We start from the raw sequence: 19051 nt of genomic DNA, 5'->3' as shown, positions 1-19051 counted from the left end.
GAAGCGCGGGGGGCGCGGGGAGAGCGCTGCCTGGTGGCAGCACGTGCGGGTGGGTTCTCGCATGAGTGGGGACGGGGTCCTGCTGGTGTTTCGGGGCTTCCTTCTTTCTCCCCGTCGTTCCCAAACGTTGAGTCTGAAATGCCTTTCTCATTCCTTCTCTTGAGTTCCCCCCGCCCACCACCCTATGTAGCAAATAGCAGGGAGGGGGTTCGAGTTATGGGCTGCCAGAGCAGGCAGGCAGGGCCCCTGCAGACCCTGTACTCAGCCCGTAACGCCCATCTTTGATGTCCTGCTTGCGTTTAGACAACGGCTACATCGAAGGGAAGGAGCTTGACAACTTTTTCCATCATCTCCTGGAGAAACTGAGGCCAGATGTAAGTACCTCTGTGCACAGAGTCCTACTTAAAAGGTTGTTATGCTGGAAATATTTGTATTTATTGCTTCCCTATCACTGCCTGATGGCAGAGCTCTTAGCAACCAGGTGCGTGAGGCAGGTGTGGCAACAAGTGTGATAGCACCAGCTGCTCCAACATTTGGTGTCGATCCGACATCTGCTGTTGCTGTGAGATCATTAATTTGAAATAATGCTTGGGAGAATATTTCTGTGTTGCTAAAAGTGGCTCTATAAGAGTTGATGATGTTGTTCATAAGGTCAACACTCGGCTCTCGAGTTTCTAGTTTGCTCCCCTGGTTTTCACTCTGTGGCCCACAGCCAGCTGGAGAGAGGAAAGGAAGAAGCATCTTCCATAGGGAAAGAAAGGGTGTGCCAAAAAAAAAAAAAGCAAACAGATGAAACAATTCCCTTAAGCAAAGAGTGATCAGTAAGAGGGGAAGGGTAGCTTAATAAAAAGCATAAATGCATGAGCATCACATGCAAAATCAAAGTTGCAGTCATGAAGTGATTAGAATCCTTGGATCTCTGGGGGACCGTAAAAACATTCCGTAGATCACTTTTTCAAGTGAGTTTTTGATTATTTTGCAAGTAAATTTGGAATGAAATATTGGCGATTTCTGACAAAATGTTTCCCTGGAGCATGGATGGTTAAATGAAGAGCTATGCACATAAAAGCAGTTTAAAGAAAATCAAGTAAGAATTCCAAGATAAGCATCAAGAATCACTAGGGACACAGAAAGGCTGCTCTGTAGAGAAATGGGCAAATAATGATAGGGAAGTGGGCTATAGTTTTAAAGCAAAATGAGAGATTTAGGTTAGATGTTAGGCAAAAATTCTTTACACAGAGTGCGGTGAGGCACTGGCACAGCTTCTCAGAGAAGCTGTGGTGCCCCATCCCTGCAGGCGCTCAAGGCCAGGTTGGATGGGGCCCTGGGCAGCTGAGCTGATGGGAGGCAGCCCTGCCCATGGCAGGGGGTTTGGAACTGGGTGATCTTCAAGGTCCCTTCCAACCCATGCCATTCTGTGATTCTATGAAAAGCTGGAAAGCTTGTGCTGCATTTGGAACAGGAATGTCAGATTGTGGGCAGAGGTGCAGAGAAATCTCCATCCCTGCTCAATCGCACAGCCACTCTTTTCTTGTCCATCCCACGTGGGATTTTGCTAGCGGCCTCACCCCAGCTGGATGCAAAGACGGTACCTTAGAGCAGTTTTTGTAGCCTTGTTACTATCAGCATGAACTTGTTATACTGTGCTAGGTGTGGGTGCATGGATATCCACACCATGGGGCTACACTCATAACAAAATGTCCTGAACTTATATACACAGTTCTTAATAGAACTGTGCCACCAACTTCCAAAATAAGCCACGCTCAGATAACTCCAGCCCAAACCAGCACAGACAAACCTTGCACCTTGCTTGTTTCTTCTGTCTGGGTTTGCCCCTAAAGGGTAAAAGCTTAACACAAAAGGACTGAAGAAACAACCAGCCCTTGGAGACTGGAGGCACTGGAGCAGCCTGCTCCCTGTGTGTGAGATCACTTGCATTGCTGGGCAGTGCAAAATTCCCTGTCCTATTTGTACAGCGTGTCGGTGCAACAGTGCAGGTGGGGTGAAGGTGCTCTTTGCAGTGCTTTTCATCCCACACAGCAGGATAATGGCATTGGTGACGCAAGAACGGAGCTAGCATTGAGCACTGCTGGCTCCAGTGCTCCCTCTGACACTTGTTTCTTCTCTGGGCTCCTGACATGCCTGTACAACAATGTGTGCTGGCGGGACTTCCAGATGTGTCTCAAGGATTAATTAGTGGCTGCGTCTGAAGTGCTTGACGAGTGATAAATAATACTATCAGCTCTGGAAGTTGTCTCTGCTTGAATAGCAAATGGTCTCATAATTACATTTTTCCAGCCTACACTCCCTAAGCTGTTATTTCAGTTAATGACCACTGTAGTCCTTCAGCTCTGTTTTTCTTTCCACCGACTCCGCAGCATCCCCAGCTGACACTGAATGCCAGGGGATGGGATGGGAGCAGCTGGGCAAACAAAGCACAGCAGGGCTACTGCAAACTGGGAGTCAGATTTCATAGGGATGGAAACGTGGAACGCCATCCAGTGGGGGACGCTGAGGCAATGCCTCTGCAGGGAAACAGCAGGGCAAGGGATAATGTTGAGGTAGACTCGAGTTGTACCAACGCTTTTCAACTTTATAATAAACAGACCCAGATCCCAGGTGCTGCTTTCTGGTTCTCCTCCCCCAGCAAGGGGCAGTTCTAAGAAAACGAGTTTGTTTTCCAGGGATGCATTGCACGTACAGCAGGCTTCAGTGAAATACAGTGGATTTATGACACTGGTGGGCTGCGGTTGCTGTCGATTCTCCATCAGCTGGAGGGGCTTCTGTGAAGAAGTGGGCTGATAGTATGGTGTATATGGGGCAGCACCAGGGCAATTCAGCCCAACACCACACAGTGTTGTGAGTTGCTGCCATCCTACATCTTCAGTGGTTTTCACTGCCATGACTTCTCTCTGACCACTGTGCTCCTATTTGTTCATAAACTTCTTTCTTTCACATTATGGACCCCTTTCCATCTGTAAACCTGTTATGCTGCAGTGAAAATTTAGGTTTCTTTCAACACTGAATTTGTTTTCTTGGAGCAGAAAATACTGCCTCTGAATTCCTCTCTTGCATCACTATACATCTTTCTTTAGACAGGTTATTTGGGATCTTCCTTGCTCACTCTTTACTCTGCTTTTAGCGAAGCTCTATCTATATTCAGCTAATAATTAAACAAGAAAAGGTTTCTAAATGAAAAGCTGTAAAGTCTGCATTGGTTTTTCACAGAAAATTTCTGCAAAATCAGTGATATCTGTGCAGATACAAAAGAAATTGTACATTACCATTGCTCTTGCAGCGTTCTTTTACAGAAAGACATTTCACTTAGTTTAAATTCAAGTAAAAATAGGCAGAGATTTGGGAACAGCAGCCATTCTGACAAAAGTTTGTTGCCCTCACCCAACCATATGTGTGTCAGAGGCCATGTGTGAAAATCTTTGAAGTGCAAATGTGTTTGGGTAAGACAGGTATTAGTTTCGCTTCAATCCCCCCTCCCTCAAACCACCTGCGTGGCTATGGCTGGAGGGACTGCAGTTAATCTCCAGGAGCTCAGCTGAACAGCCGTAAAGGATTTGCCTTTGATTTCTGCTTCCAAGGAAGATGAGCTACCTCTCTCTTGCATTTCAGCCTTGCCTCACACAGTGTATTGTCTGTCTAAATTACATCTTTAGCTTAATGGTCAGACAATATGGTCAGGAATGCAACACCTAGGTGCTCAAAGTTCAGTCAGCAAAATGTTGGCCAAAGCAGGCTGCCACTGTGCTGTACCACTGTGCTGTACCACCCACCCAAGAAAGCCAGGGCTGCAGGGCAGGTCCCTGGTGACCAGTGGGAGCAGAAAGACTCCTAGCAAAAAGCATTTGTCTTTCATCCTCCTCCAGGCTACATCAAAAATCTAAACCCTGAGTCAATTCTGCTAATTGCCCAAATGCATTCATTTCTGTAGGTGTAGCTTTTGTAAGCCCTGGTTATCCTGACCGACTCCTTTTCCAGTAGCTGCTTGTTAAGGCAGAGCACTGCAAGGGCTGATAGTACCTATAATGGGAAGCTCAACACACCTACAGGCAGAAGTGACATGTTTTCATTGCTCAAAGGCATGTCAAAAACCACTCAGCCTGGTGGAAAGGGCAAAAAAAGAACGCACCCAAAGCCTAACCACAGTAACGTGATGGCATGGGGAAGGGCTACAATGGCCTTAGTTCAGCACCGATGTCCTCTGTGTGAAAAAGGTATTTCCCACAAATGAGCTGGTGAGAGCTAAAACAAAATAAACGAGTTAAAAAGCAAGGGATGACTATATAGGGGCTCACCTACTGTAGTGTACGAGACTGTAGTAAACCCAAACCAAAGCACAGGGCCAAACCCTCCAGCAGCAGCTCTGCAGTTCAGTGGTAAGGGCTGGCCAAGGAGCTGCTGGGAAAGCCCATGTCTTTTTGGGCACAGTGGCCCCATGGGCAGCATGGATGGAAGGAAAGGATTCCTTGAGATACATTTTAATGCTACCAGATTTAAAGAACAAATATTTGGCCAAAAAAAAAGTTCACCTTCTGAAATCAGTGTGTGTTTCTGGTGTCTCATCTGGTCTTTGCTGCCCTTCCTTTGTCACTGTGTGGCTTTTGGCATGGTACTAATTGTCAGGCATTCTTGGCAGATGTAATTTATTTTCATTGATCTTGTAAGAACTCAATATCTCTAAGACCTTTCTCACTTACTTCTATCAAACTGGGCTGAAACATTGTTAAGAGAAACGTGTGTTCAAGTCAGCATTTTCAGATAAGCTTCATTTTTTTTTCAAGAAACAGTCTATAACACTCACATTTCTTCTTGCTCGTTACACCATTATCAATATGGTGTCTGGATCCCAAAAATCACATCAAGGAGGAGAAAATAATCAATGTATGGCAAGGCTGCCTTGCTCAGCAGGGATGAAATGAGACTTCCACTTTCATCAGGTGGTGAAGTCTCTGCAGTGCTCCATACATTTGCTTTTTTGTCCCCTGAAACAGATGACTCCTAGCTGTATTTTCATCAAGAAAAGCTGCTGCCAAGCACATGGATCCCCGAAGGAGCAAAAATTTAAACAGAAATCGTGGGGCAAGAGTACAGCAGTGTGTAAGGAATAGGTTAACGAAGAAGGCAGATTACAGCCGAGTTTCCAAGAATTCATAACCAACCATGACCAAGAAATTAAATACTGCATAGAATTAAAAAAAACAAACATGCTCTTTCCTTTATTACAATCAGGATTAAAAACCAAATTACCTTTGTGATGGAAAATATTTCTAATGGGTTTCCACAAAAGCAAAGATGAATACTGGACTTGGAAAGGAGAAAGCAGAAAATTCATTAGTTACAGCAACTTGAAATACGGAAGCTTTTCTCTGCAAAACTCTGTGGAAGAGCATCCATAGTAAGAAATTTAGTGCTTGACCCTGAGATACCTATGAGCGAAGTCTGGGCACCTCCAGAAACTCATGGGGGTGCACGCAGAGGGAAAATCAGGAACTACAGCTTGCATCCTGTGAAAAGTCTCCCCACAAATGCAACAGCATTTGCTTGAATTTTCACATTTTATCTTACTGCTAAAAAGTTTGCAAGATCTTAGTCCAAGCAGTGAACACTTCTGAAGGTGGGAGAGAGGCTTAAAATGGAGCTGCTGCTTGAGACACGCAGTGTGGTCCAGGAAAAGGTCTGTGCTTAGTGATAGTACAGCTGCTTCTCAGAGCAGAATGGTGTGCTCATGGCTGGATTCTTTCCTTATACATAACCTTATAATCCTTAGAGGACTGAATAAATGGAGTATGAGCCTGAAGCATGTGCAACTAAACTGTGTTTGGCTGGCTGGCTGGCAGGCAGGCAGGCAGGAAGGAAGGAAAGAAAGAAGGAAGATAATTTTGCCTTGAATGTGTATCTTGGGAAAGCCAGTTTGTGCAGCATCTTTTACAACACTTTCTCTCTTTGAAAGTAAAATTTCTTAGCAGTTGTCACTAGCTTCTGTGTTTCATAAGTGATATGTTTATGAACAGAGATAGACTGTCCAATAAAGAAACTCTAGTGTGACCTTTTGGAGCTGCTTTTATACATTCCAGCTTTATGGTTTTCACTTACTGTATCCCATAGCTTGAATCAGTTAAAGAAGAAAACAAGGCAGCCTTATTCTCTTGCAGAGTGCAATGTTCCTGACATGCAAAGTCAATTGAAGTAGTGGTTAAAAGCTGACACAAAGTTGAACATTTAGCAAACGACTAGTCAGACCTCTGCAGCACATTTTTCCAAATATCAGCTCTGATTATAGTTTCAGAAATAACTTGATCTAGTAGGGCTGGAGGAGGATAATTTCAGAGTACTTTGCAAGCCTATTGAAGTCAGCAACTGGTAGGTTTGCCTAATGCCTGGGAGGCATCTGGTAGTGCCAAGGTACGGTCAGAAGGCAATTTAACTAGCGTAAGAGCAAGTGATAATGCTGAGGGGGTGGTCTTTGGGGGGGGGAACCTGCCCTGCTGTGCTGCACCTCAAGGATGCACCCCGGGGATGCAGCCAACAGAGAGACTCCTGGGTGCTCCTGTCCTCCCATTCTCACACCTAGATCCCCATACGTCCCATCATCTGGCACATCCTGTAGAGGGTGACAGGGGTTCACTTGCTCTAAGCAGAGCGCACTCACAGTCACTCAGACTTGACATTTATAAATCAAACTCCTTCTCCCCTAATTTCAGCATGGGATCCTCTGCTTGCACCATGCTATTTATGATTTTTATTATATCATGCTATGAAAGATTTTTGTATAAGCCCATAATGACTGCAAGCAGGCAAGTGCTCACAAGTTCTGAATCTGCTCTGAAGTAAGGTGAAGGCAAATCAAATTACAATGCTATCTGACTCTCCTTTTATCTGTAAATAACTTTTTTTTTTTTTCTCTGTTACTACTAGCAGCAAATTAAGGCTTTTGGAAAATATCAGTCACTTCTAAACATGTGGGAGAATCTGGCGACAAAGTTCAGACAGAAACAGGCTTTAGCTGATGACATTCATCAGAAGATGTGATATCTCACTTCCTTTTTGATTACCTCATTTATGACATCCTGGTGTGTTCCTACAGGCCAGTCACTGGCTGTGTGAATGCTCTGCAGCCAGAATGCTCAGGAGCAGCTGGGAATAGTGTTGGCACCTGGCTCCTATTGAATATGGGTGTGGTCAGGAAGTTTCTGGGGCATGAGGCTCACCCAGGTCTCCATGTGTTGTTTTCAAACATCATTGAGCAATGACAATGGGCAGCATCAGAACTGCTTTGATACAAACTCAAGCAAAACTCAACTCCAGCGATACAGTACCCAGTGTGAACAGTTGGTTAAAGGAGCCTTCACTGAAATATTTCAGTCTCCAGACACTGCTCTTCCAACCAATAGCTCAGTTGCCACAAAGTTTTGCATAGGCATTACTTACTATCACAAGTTCATCTAAGGCAATGCATCTGTGGTCCTTTAGAAGCATTAGCCCTTGGCTATTAGGATGCTGTTTTCCTGGTGGTTATCTGTGAGGCAGACTTCCTCTGGGCACTCTCCTACTGCCCTTAGCAATTTTCTTGCGTGTGCTATTTTTCCTATGGCAGGACACCATCACAGAAGAAGAAGTTCAGAGGATGAAGGAGCAGTTCATGTCTGCCTATGATGTCACCACAGATGGCCGCTTGCAAATCCAAGAGGTATCTTCCCTCAGCCCGGTTGCTGTTTGTTGTTGTTGTTGTTGTTGTTGTTTTTTAACAGATAGAAGGAGGACTTGGCAGATATGGGAGATAGAGTCTGAGGGAGGAGGAGGTGTAGTCATGGAGTACTACATTCACCAGATCTCTTGGTCTGGTCTTCATTCCATAACAACTATGTGACAAGCTGGTATTTCCCACGTGTGTCTGCAGCCATCCAAGCTTCCCTTCCCTTCCCTTCCCTTCCCTTCCCTTCCCTTCCCTTTGTCTCAGCTTGCAGATATGATTTTGGGGCTGGTATGTGTGTTTTTCAGCTTGCAAATATGGTCTTACCAGATGATGAAAACTTCCTGCTGCTTTTCCGACGAGAGACTCCCTTGGACAACAGTGTGGAGTTCATGCGGGTCTGTATTTCTGCCTTCCTCATTCCCTTGCACACCAATTCCCCAACCTTTTCTGTAGCACCTATTCTGTACCACTGATAAATCCAAAGCTGTGCACACATCACAGTGCAGACCAGGAGGGCTGACCAGCCACCATTTAAGCACAATTCTGAGCTGATGAGTTAGCCTGGGCTGTGAAGGCACACAAATACATCCCTGCCCTATTCAGGAACACTGAGAAATTCACCTTTGTCAGGATGGGCACAGGGACAGTTGTAAAATACAAGCTCCTTTTTTTCTCTGCAAGTTGCTTCAGATGAAAGTTTTGGCTTTTTTAAGACTATTTGTAGTTCTTATTTCACATCCAAGCTCAGGGCTTCTGCAGATCAATGGCCAGCTGCATACTGGCCTGGACTCAGGGCAGTAACTACTTTGAGAAGTTGCATGTACAAATTAGGTAAGAAATGTGGCCCAGTTTCTCAGTCTTTTCTTCCTTTTATAGAATGCATGTCTACATTAAACACGTGATTGCAGCATGTCACACATACAGCACCCAAATTAGAATAATTGCTATTGTGTGGAAAGTTTATTTTATTTTGTCCACAATTAATTGAATGCTGGATAACAGAACAGCTAGCTCATTAGGGAAGTTCTGATTCAGATCGTTATGATTTATCTCCTGTGTGAGTGATTAATGGCAACATTTAAGGTCATATCAATCTATCCCCATCCAGATCTGGCGCAGTTACGATGCTGATAGCAGTGGATTTATTTCAGCTGGAGAACTCAAAGTAAGTTGTTCTAACCAGGGTCTTTGAGTTTGATCTACAGCTCACAGATGTCAACAGGAGCCTATCTGTCGCCTTTAACAATTTGCTGCCTTTTTGTGTGATAACAAATGGCACGTCAAGCTCATTCACAGCCAGTTTAAGGGCTGGGCACCCTCCAGCCTTCTGGCATAGCTGCAGGGTCCACAGTGGGTGGAAGAAAGCTCTGCCATCCCTCCTGCTGTTTCACTGCCCCATTGCCCTGACTATTTTGATCTGAGATCAGTTAGCAGACTCTGTGGGACTTAGCTCTTGTGTATTTTGTGGCTGAACTATTCCATTACAACTGATTCCAGTATGCTTGCTTGGGGACAATTTGATTATTTTCTGATTTATTTGCAAAAATATTTTTCAGTATGAACTTCACGTGAAATTGAAGGCCTGAGTACTAATTGGAAATGTGAAATTAGATTCATGTGACTGCTGAATTTGAGTCTATTTTCTTACTTGAATTTCTCTAAGAAGTAACATTTGACTCTTTCCTGGTTACAGGATTTCCTGCGAGATCTCTTCTTGCAGCATAACAAGGTGGTTACTGAAGTAAAGTTGGAAGAGTACACTGATACAATGGTAAGCAAAGAGAGCGATAATATTGCTTAGGTTATAGTACTGCCTAAAAGTATCTCTCAGGGTCTCAGTATTTGATGCCATAGGGACCCTCTCAAAAGGTGCTTCTTTTCCAAGAGTATGCAGTGGGAAGCTAGACAGCACACAGCTACTACTTTGTACTGTACTGGACATCAGCTGTGAACAGCATTTCAGCTTTGAGTTGAAGTGTTTATTATGAGAAAGCAGCCTGACTTTATGCCACAGCAAACTGAGCCCTAAACCTATTCAAATCAATAGGTGAGGTGCATTCTTCTTCAGCCTCAGCCAGGACTCCATCCAGATTTCTCCCTTGTTCCTTCCTAGCAAATCCTTTTGCTCCTCAGAGATGCTGGCATCCTTCACTTCTTCTCTGCAAAATATGGAGAGCCCTGCTGCCTCCCTAAAGGGCTGGGAATCTCAATGCTCACAGGCTTTGATTCTTCCCCTGCCTTCCTTCAATGAAGCTTTTATCCTGCAATCATCAGCAACATAATATTTGGCATAAGTTTAGCATCAGTCACCTGGGTTTCAGAACAACTTACTGTATCTAACCATCTGAAGACAAGAAAGAAAGAAAAAAAAAAAAAGCCCATTTCTGATGTTGTTATCAAGGCTATCATTTCACTTCCACCAGGAGACATCTATCGTTGCAATTTTCTAAATGATTTTCAGATGGAATTGTCTTGCTTCTTGGCACAAAATCTGTGTTTTCACCTATAGTAGAGCTTGATATGCAAGCAAATGAGGAGCTGCCCATGTATTTTGCGATACCATGTTATGTATGCATGTAGCATCTGTGACTAAAAATGTGACTCTTTAGAGCAAAATGAGAAACTATACCTAATGATGTACAAAAGTGTGTGCATCTTTTCATGTTTATAGGATAGTTAAGGGAGAGGAAAGCTTTCCACAGAAGTTATTTTCCATCTGGAAGAGCTTGAAAAACAATAAAAACCCAGAAGCCGCAGCCAGAACAAAATCTTTCCAGCAATGTTTGCAGGTAGCAAACAGCTTTTAGGCTGCCCCATTAAGATTCCCTTAGCCAGTGGCTCATCTCTGACCTGATGCTGCTGGGGAACATGCAGTCTGAAGCTTGTAGATATTACGCAGATAATTTCATCCAACTTCTTTCTTTTCCGATAATTTCTCAAAAAGGATCTATGATTTCTGCCACCCCAGTGCAGCTAGATAACATTGTGATTGGAAAGAAATATGGTGTGGTAATGCAGCACAGGGCTGACAGCCAGGAGGTCTGGTTTCTATTCTCCTGGCTTTTACTGATTGGCTTTTTGTCTTTGAAGAGGTAGTTTAGTCTCTATGCTGCAGAACAAATTTTGATCTGGGAAAGAGAATGATTCCTATATCTGGGGTAATCTGTGACCTAAAATGCAAATCTGGCCCATGAGAACAGAAGTTTGCAAAGCCATAATGCCAAAAGGATCACAGAAGATAGTAGAAAATGAGAATCATAGCATCATTAAATATCCTAAGTTGAATGGGACTCATAAAGTTCATCAAGTCCAACTCCTGGCTCCTCACGGGACTACCCAAAAATTGGACCATATGCCTGAGAGTGGTGTCCAGATACTTCTTGAACTCTGGCCCTTGGAGTCATGCCCACTGCCCTGGGGGACTTGTTCCATGACCTCATCCTCTGTTGAAGAACATTTTCCCAATCTCCAATCTGACCCACATCACTGCTCCATGCTGTTCCCTCAAGTCCTGATGATTTATTTTTCTTTGTGATTTTTTTGGTATGAAGTCAAGATTAGGGATGCTTACAAACACGCCTGATCCCAAGTACTAAGGTAGAATGTGAAATCATAACATCAGTTGTTGCAATATCCTGTACTAAAAAGGAGGATATGCATTCTGTGCATCATGGCAAAGAGCTCCCTCATGGACAGTACCTATATAGAAGTGGACACAGATTGCATGGGAATTTGCCTGAAGCAGTAGTGCAAAATTACAGGGAGGAAAGAAAAATGCACTCTTATAGTTTTATCTCCCCATTAAAAGGGGAAAAAAAATAAAAACAACAACAACAAAAACGGAAAAAGTGACTTGAGCTACTGAGATCAAAGATGTGATGCCAAGGTCCAGAGCAATGAGAGAGCCCTTCTTTCTCTTCCTGCTTTCCATATGGAGCAGGGAAGTCTGGTGGGACTCTGCCACCATCCGAACACCCTGGGAAAACAGGGTGACTGCAACCATGAGATACTTTGATGCAAAGCAGGGGCTTTATATTTAATTCCTGAGGCTTTTACAGGCTTTCTATTGCATCTTTAGCAACCAGCAACACTGATTCCTTTACTGCAGAATGGAAATAGTTCTATTTCTTTCCCCATATCTTTGCTTCCACCCTTATTTAGAGCACAAGGTCTTCTGGACACGGACCTTTTTCTGCTATGCACAGCTACGGGTCTCTGATAGTAGCCCAGCCATCCTGCTCAGGGCTTTCACATGCCTCTGTAATAATGTTTGGTCAAAAGAAGCTGTGTCCCAAGGAGCTGTAATCCCATCTGTCTCCACAGGCATTTACAGATCTCTGCCCTCTTCTTTGTGCACTCCACAGCTGACTGCATACTTCTTAAGTAGATACTGATACACCAAGTGGGCCCTAGAACTTTTTGGAGACAGGGATAAAAGGGAAAAGACAGAAACTATCATCTCAAAGAAGATAGCCCAGGCATGAAAGAACGAAATTTTACAATTCTTTGCTGGATATTTGCAGCTTTAGCTTGTGGGAGGTAAATGACCAGGGAATGTCAACTACATCCAGTTTGCTTATGCTGTTGTGAATGATCATACAGTATATAAAATAAATCAATCGATATATAAATAACAGCTGAGATATCTGGAAAGAGAGATACAGCATTCCTTTGGAAATATTGCTTCTTTCTGTTCCTTTGAAGAGCCAGAAACACCAAGAACGCCTCAAAGAAGTGCCCTCCTTTTTCTGATCTGGGTTAAACATAGCACAGCAAATACCTGAACAGGTGTGACATACACACACTCTCTTATACATATTTATAATTTTATATAATCTTAAATATACATTTAAAATATATTTACGTATTCCTACATATAAATACATCTCTCTACCCCTCATTTTCAGCTGTTTCAAGGGAGATAGAGGAGAAACCAGAGAAACGGAGGTAGTCTTTCTGTTCTGCTTTACTATTACTTGAGGCCCTTTCATACTTTTAACGTGCATACATTGGTTGACTGCAGAAAGGAACATCATTTTATTGAGTTGCTTAGAAGCTATTTGTATGCAGGCTATTCTGTTTCCTTATGACCTTGACATCCTTTCTTCAGAGAACACTGATTTAGATTAAGGATGGATGAGTCATGAACCACTGGAAAGAAATGAGGTAGGGAATGCATTGGAATTGCACAATCCCCATGAGTTTGTTAAATCAAATCTGTAGCATCCTTCAAGTCCCTGGGGAAAGTTGTGAGAAAAGAACATTTGAGTGCTCAAGACTCTTGATGAAGGAATTAAAGCAGCAGTTCTGTGCTGCGGAAGCCCCTTTACAGGATTTGTGTTAGCTTTTGTGCCTATATATGTACATATGCTTGTATTAGTAGTAATTAAGGGTGCATTAATATTTATTTACACTCATGTGCTTGCATGAGAAGACAGCGATGTGATGTTCTGAATTCTTGAAAATAGTTTGTGCATTTGTCTTCTTCTAGAAGAGACAAACCACAGGCTTCTAGACTGAGAGCTGTAGGCAGGGAGCAGATGCTCGGAGGCAGAAACAAATCTTTATATTGCTCTAAGCCTCTCTGAGCAATGAGAAGATGTCCCAGAGGTACAGTACTGTGGGAGACAAACTGGGCATAGTTGAAAGCTGGGTGTAGTTTTTAACAGCCTGATGAGAATGTACTTCCTTCTTAAAGCAACACAATATGGAGAAATGAAAAGTTGTCCCATTACTGCTTCATCACAAAAAGAAAAAAAGTGGATGGAGGGATTACAGTAGCACTAGCAACCTTTCCCATGATCCTGGGGAGGTTTCCGTCCATGAATATCCAGCTCGTCCTTGCATTTGCCAGGATTTTGTCATGAGTGACAGCTTCTATACATGTGTATGCACATAGCTGTGTACTTCAGCAGCGTGTTGTAAATGCCTGAGTCTAAAAAAGATGTCACCATAATTTCCGATGAAGTTTAGTATTGATCTCTTGTCTTCTGCAGTAACAAAATTCTCACTCAGCTCTTGCATTTATTATTGCCTTGTTCACAGAACCATTGATGGTTCATAGCTTCTCAGATAGCAGCATGCTACTTCTGGCTTGTAATCCCAATATCTGCAAGACAGCTGCAGGGAAAGCTCAATTCTGAGGCAAACTTCAGCAAATTATGTTTATATGTATATATCACTGTAACTGTCACTCATAGAACATCAATACTCTCTTTTTGTATTGGTAATATTGGACTGGGCAAAATAAGCTCCTTTAATTTGAGATTTATTATATTTTAGCAAAATGTATAAGATAAAAACCATAAAGTAGAATACTCTCCCCATCACAAACTGAATTTCTAGGGAAAAAGTAATGTAAGCGTGGAGAATAGTAATACAGTAAACGTTGGTCATGAAATACAGCCTTTGATGGAAATTAGTATATGGATATGGCTGAAGATGAATCTTTTCCCCAGGGAAGTCAATAGAGCAGTCTTCCCAGCTGTAACACTGTCATGGTTTAACTTGCTTATCAGCAGAATTTCTGGGTATGGAGCTGCATATCTTGAGCAGTCACTGACCTTACACATGAACTGCAGCTGGCTATGTGAGGGCTCTTGGTCTTCTCAGTATGAAGGGGAGCAGGCTTACTTCTCCCTGAAAGGTGATCTGCGTTCATAGGAATTAATCGTGCTCTACCTTTGATTTGTATTGGAAGAGGGGAGGTTTAGATTGGATGTAAGGAAGACAGTTTTTTTTACAATAATGGTGGTGAGGCACTGGCACATGTTGCATAGAAAGGTTGTGGAAGCCCCATCCCTGGAGATACTCAAGGTCAGGTTGGGTGGGGCTCTGAGTAACCTCATCTACATTGCAGAGGAGTTGGACTAGATGACCTTTGAGGGTCCCTTCCAACTGAAATGACTGTATAATTCTATGACTATTGCTGCTTTTGTGGTTGCAGGCTGTCCTCTCTGCAAGGACAATGCTGGAGGCTCAAAGGGGGTATTTCTTTGGCTGTGAATGTCTGTCTATCTGTCTCTGCTCTTTGCCAATGCATGTATATTTACATAGAGAAAATCCAGATGATCTAGCTCCTTAACACCATACTGGCAAAGCATATCCGTATTAACAATTTTTTTTTACAACCACCAAAGGAATAGTACAATAGAAAGAAATCTTTGTTACAGTGAGAGCCTAAACGGAGCATGTTATGCTTCTTAACATGCTCTGATCAAACTTTCTGAAGCTGTATAAATACGATAGTGGAGTGTGGCCCAAGACAGGTAGTTTACAGGAGAGCTCTTTGTACATCCCTTCTCCTGCTAGTGCTCAGTGCATGCCTCCCTCCCAGGCGGATACTTAAGGATGTCTCTAGGAGACCACATCTACAGTTCTGCATGGGCACTGCAACCATCAGCCCTCCTAACCCCATCCACCACCACGAGAGCCACCCTCTCTGATAGCTTTCTTGTGGCCCTGGGTCACTGTGATTCCTCTCACTGATGAAAGGCTGCCTTATTGTGTGTGGCAAGAGGGCTCACACACAGCTCATTAATGTCATGGAGGGAAATCTGGCCCCATGTCACTTCTAGACTTAATCCCAGTTGTTCTGTCATCTTCAGTTTTGCACTGCACTTGCTGTGACATAAGCCAGCAGAAGCAGAAAAGTGCATTTCAGCTCAAACTTCACTTCTAAAGAACAGAACTCATGGAACTCAGGTTCTGGCTTTCAAAAATCCCAGCAGATAACAGTTTGTTCTTTTAGGAACCAAAGGACCCTTAGAAATCCTGCACTAAATGACTTGCCTAGGTTACACAGGCACTATAACCTGGGGGGGCAGAGAACAGAGCTTCTGTACCAAGGGTAACTTGCTGGCCACAGAGCCTTCAGGGCTCTGCAAAAGCCTGCTGGCCCCAGCAAAAAGGGGCCACATGCAGTCTTCCACTTGGGTCTGTGCCATTGTCTATATACCCTCCTTGCTATATTAGTTATAGCTGACATCATATAGGTGGTCCAGACATGTTGTGAGAGCAGCTGGGCAGGCAGGAAACAACTCTATGTTCCCTCCAGGGATGACACACTTCATTACACATCAGAGAAGGGACAGGAAAGCATTTAGAAGCAGGCCCTAGTAATTCTGCTGATCACAGACATATTTGTTTTGCTTATTTACTTTTCTCCTTATCTCTGTCACAGAAAATAATTTCGACCTATAATCTTACAGGGCTCTTCAAAGCACGAGTGTGTTTGTCACATCTTGGTGTTTCAGTGGCCTTCTTTACAACACCTGATTGAGAAAGCAGAGACATTTTCTTTGCTGAATTCAAAGCCAATGGCAGTTTTGAGTTTGCACTTTAAATGCACACTGTAACAACTCTTGTTTTGCAAAACCAGCTCTCAGTTATGCTCTGTCTGCCTCAGAGAACACTCATTAAATTCAGACAAACAGAAGTAAGACTTCTCCGGTGTGCTCCCATTAAAATGTCAGTGAATTAATTTGTGCAAACACTTTAAAACATTGGGTAGCTTGACAGTAAGACAAATGCATCATTTTATAAAGCATACTGCTGGATGCAGCAAAGCTTTTAATAAAATTGTGTGCTATTTAAACATGCCAGACCTTATTCTTAACCACACTGAGATGTTCCGTATCAGCCTGGCAGCATAAATATATCTTCCAAGAGAGTAAACTGAAAATCCATCAAGTTTAACATATCAAGATGGTTGTAAAGGCAAAAGTTTAAATTAGAAACAATCTCATAACAATTTCAAATATCTTCTTCTCCCATTATGTATGTCTCATCATATGGGATGGGAACCCTCTGTCATTCTTTGATCACTTATGTGCACAATTAACAGATCAGATCAAACAATTGTGTGCTTGAAATTTGAAAGCTTAATTAATATACATTTCCCCAGGCTTTTCTATCCCAAGATTGCCATGTAGTGTGTATGCATGAGCTACAGTTGTCCAAATAATAGGATTAGGTCTATCTTATTAGCTGTGGTACCTGAACTAATTCAGAGAACAGTAGTCCATCTTTGCTAGACATTTTCCATCTTTCATGTGGAATTCAAGATGCAAGAATTAACCCAGCATAGCTCTTCCTGCAAGACTTTCATTTCTCTCTGTTGACTGGAACGAGAAATCAAAAAATCACAGAGGTTTGAAATTGTTTCTTCCAGGATACTTTTTGCAGGAAAAAAAAAGAAAAAAAAAAGAAAAAAGAAAAAACAACAGAATTTGAAAATGCAAAGATTTTCTCTTGGTATTGCAAAAGCAGAGCTGAGTCAGAGGTCAGAGAGGGGAGCTGATATAAGTGGATGTAGTAAACCACTGAAAGTATAATGTTAAGCTCAAAGATAGAGCAAAATTGACTGTGCATGTTTCTTTTCATTAAATATTCCACTGAAGAATGTATTACCTTTACAGTTAAATTTGTTTTAATGAGATCTGCACTGCTGCTGGAAAATATTGAAGGGTTTGGAAATTAAAGCATTGCAAGGACATTTCTCCTCTTGGTGGCACAGCATGAGCAGCTCCAGCTCCTAACCCTGCCTTCAGTCTTGTCCTGTTGTGGCTAACATCTGTGTTGACTTCACGGGATGAGTTTTCCAGTGATCTCAGCATGGAACTGTCATCCATATAAGCTTTACACTTTCTCTCAATGGGAGGAAAAGTGGGCCCATACAGAGTGCTCTTCAAAATTCCCATCCAGATCTCAGCAGCACAAGTTACAGAAGAATTAATGCAGTAAGATCCAGTTGCAGAATCTTATCTACAACCAGTGCAGCAAAGAGCTACTGCAGGCTCAGCACATGTAACAGAGCACAGGAGAGGGAGAAGGCAAAAAAGGCATCGTGTATACATGTGGGCACCCCAAGGTACAGCAGCTCCCAGCCCTTACCTCTACCTATGCAGAGTGTCAGGCCCCTGTTTCTCTGCTGGGCAGTGCTCAAGACGTGCTATGGGTTCATTCATCCTGGAGCTCATGCCAGCTCAGGATGTGTCACAGCACGTTGCTCAGGGACATGATTTAGCAGAGGGTTGTTAGAGTTAGAGTAGTATGGTTAAGTTGTGGCTGGACTCAATGATCTTTAAGGTCTTTTCCAACCTAAGCGATTCTATGATTCTATGCCCTCTCCTTATGAGCCTACAGGGTTGGGGACTGGCATCTGCAGTTACTGAATAAGCAAATGATGTTCATGCAAATGCAATTAATGCATGTTCTTTTGCTGAGGATGTGACAAAGAGTGGTAATCCATCTTAGTAAAAAATTGATTTTTTTCCCCCACTGCACTATAGAATACATTTTTTCAAGAACTTTGATCCTGAAGGCATTAGTTTTTGCAATCCATTAAACTCTTCCCCTGTAACTGACTCTTATTTATGCACTGCAGAGAAACAATGTATAAATCCATTAAATGAATAAATAGTATCTGGTGTTTAATCACCAAAAAGATCACATTAAGAAAAGGATATCATTCAGGAAAGGATAGCTTTAGCATTCACATAGATCAACCTCTCGATGCCTGAGGCCTGAGTCTTCCCAGTCCTGTCACTTTCTCATGCAGGCTTTGGGCCAGACACACAAGCCCACCAGCTCTAGCAGCACCCAGACCTGATCTGAGTGTCTGTCAGGAGGTGAAACTTGCACCTCAGCCACTCAGCAGCCACACTGACAATGATAACAACAGAGCTGGACTGGAAGTGTTTGGAAGCTTCAGTTTGTTTTTTTTTTCCCAGGGACAATGTTTAGGTGCTTAAGTTGTCTGTCAGAGACTTGTCTTCATCGGAATGGTGTCTGGCTGCTTTGCTTCTCAATGCCAGGAAGCCAACACAGAGAGGACGTTGCTGTACACTTGCTTACCAGGTCACAGGGCACAGCAAAATGTCTGCCAGCCTCTTTTATGTATCTTCTCCTCATCGGCCTATCTATTTCATAGCAACCCTATCTTCCCGGCTTTTAGATGAAAATCTTTGACAAAAACAAGGATGGACGTCTGGACCTGAATGACCTGGCAAGGTAGGCTTCAATGACATTGATGCAGTTTTTCAGCTTGCAATGACACATCCGGGCAAAGTGGTAACTTTCAGCAATAATATCTCTCTGGAGACATGCATTTGAATCCTAAATAAAATCAGGCTTTCTGATGTAGGCATCCTGGGTCTCTAAAGCATGGTTAACACTGTGATATTCTGTGAAGATGTGGCTGAGGTGGCACTGCCAGTGTGCTTGGTCATGTCAGCAGGGGAGAATTTGGAGACACAAGAGGAAGATGCTTATAGACGAAAATAGTAGTTTAGTCTCTGCTGCTTTTCTGTCTTTGGCAGGTGAAGTTTTTTGTTTTTTGTT

The 19051-nt window shown here is 43.0% G+C and overlaps 1 protein-coding gene across 1 annotated transcript; it reads left to right on the top strand.

The window, feature by feature from the left end:
* The first annotated feature begins 269 nt into the window (after positions 1-269).
* Positions 270-18980, top strand: LOC100539344 (secretagogin). Its single transcript, XM_010708673.3, has 6 exons — positions 270-374; positions 7610-7702; positions 8014-8103; positions 8817-8873; positions 9402-9479; positions 18666-18980. Exons 1-6 carry the CDS (start codon positions 285-287, stop codon positions 18723-18725), a joined length of 468 nt encoding a protein of 155 aa, XP_010706975.1. The 5' UTR covers positions 270-284; the 3' UTR covers positions 18726-18980.
* The last annotated feature ends 71 nt before the right edge of the window (positions 18981-19051 follow it).

Source organism: Meleagris gallopavo, chromosome 3 (assembly GCF_000146605.3).
Source record: "Meleagris gallopavo isolate NT-WF06-2002-E0010 breed Aviagen turkey brand Nicholas breeding stock chromosome 3, Turkey_5.1, whole genome shotgun sequence".
NCBI lineage: Eukaryota > Metazoa > Chordata > Aves > Galliformes > Phasianidae > Meleagris > Meleagris gallopavo.
Note: the sequence above shows the minus strand (reverse complement) of the source record. Positions and strands in the feature narration are given on the sequence as shown.

Excerpts from the sequence above, each read along its gene's own strand:
- LOC100539344 (XM_010708673.3), top strand. The coding sequence starts at position 285 with ATGTCCTGCTTGCGTTTAGACAACGGCTACATCGAAGGGAAGGAGCTT. Across the intron at positions 375-7,609 it reads TGGAGAAACTGAGGCCAGAT|GACACCATCACAGAAGAAGA; the intron begins GTAAGTACCTCT and ends TTCCTATGGCAG. Across the intron at positions 7,703-8,013 it reads GCCGCTTGCAAATCCAAGAG|CTTGCAAATATGGTCTTACC; the intron begins GTATCTTCCCTC and ends TGTGTTTTTCAG.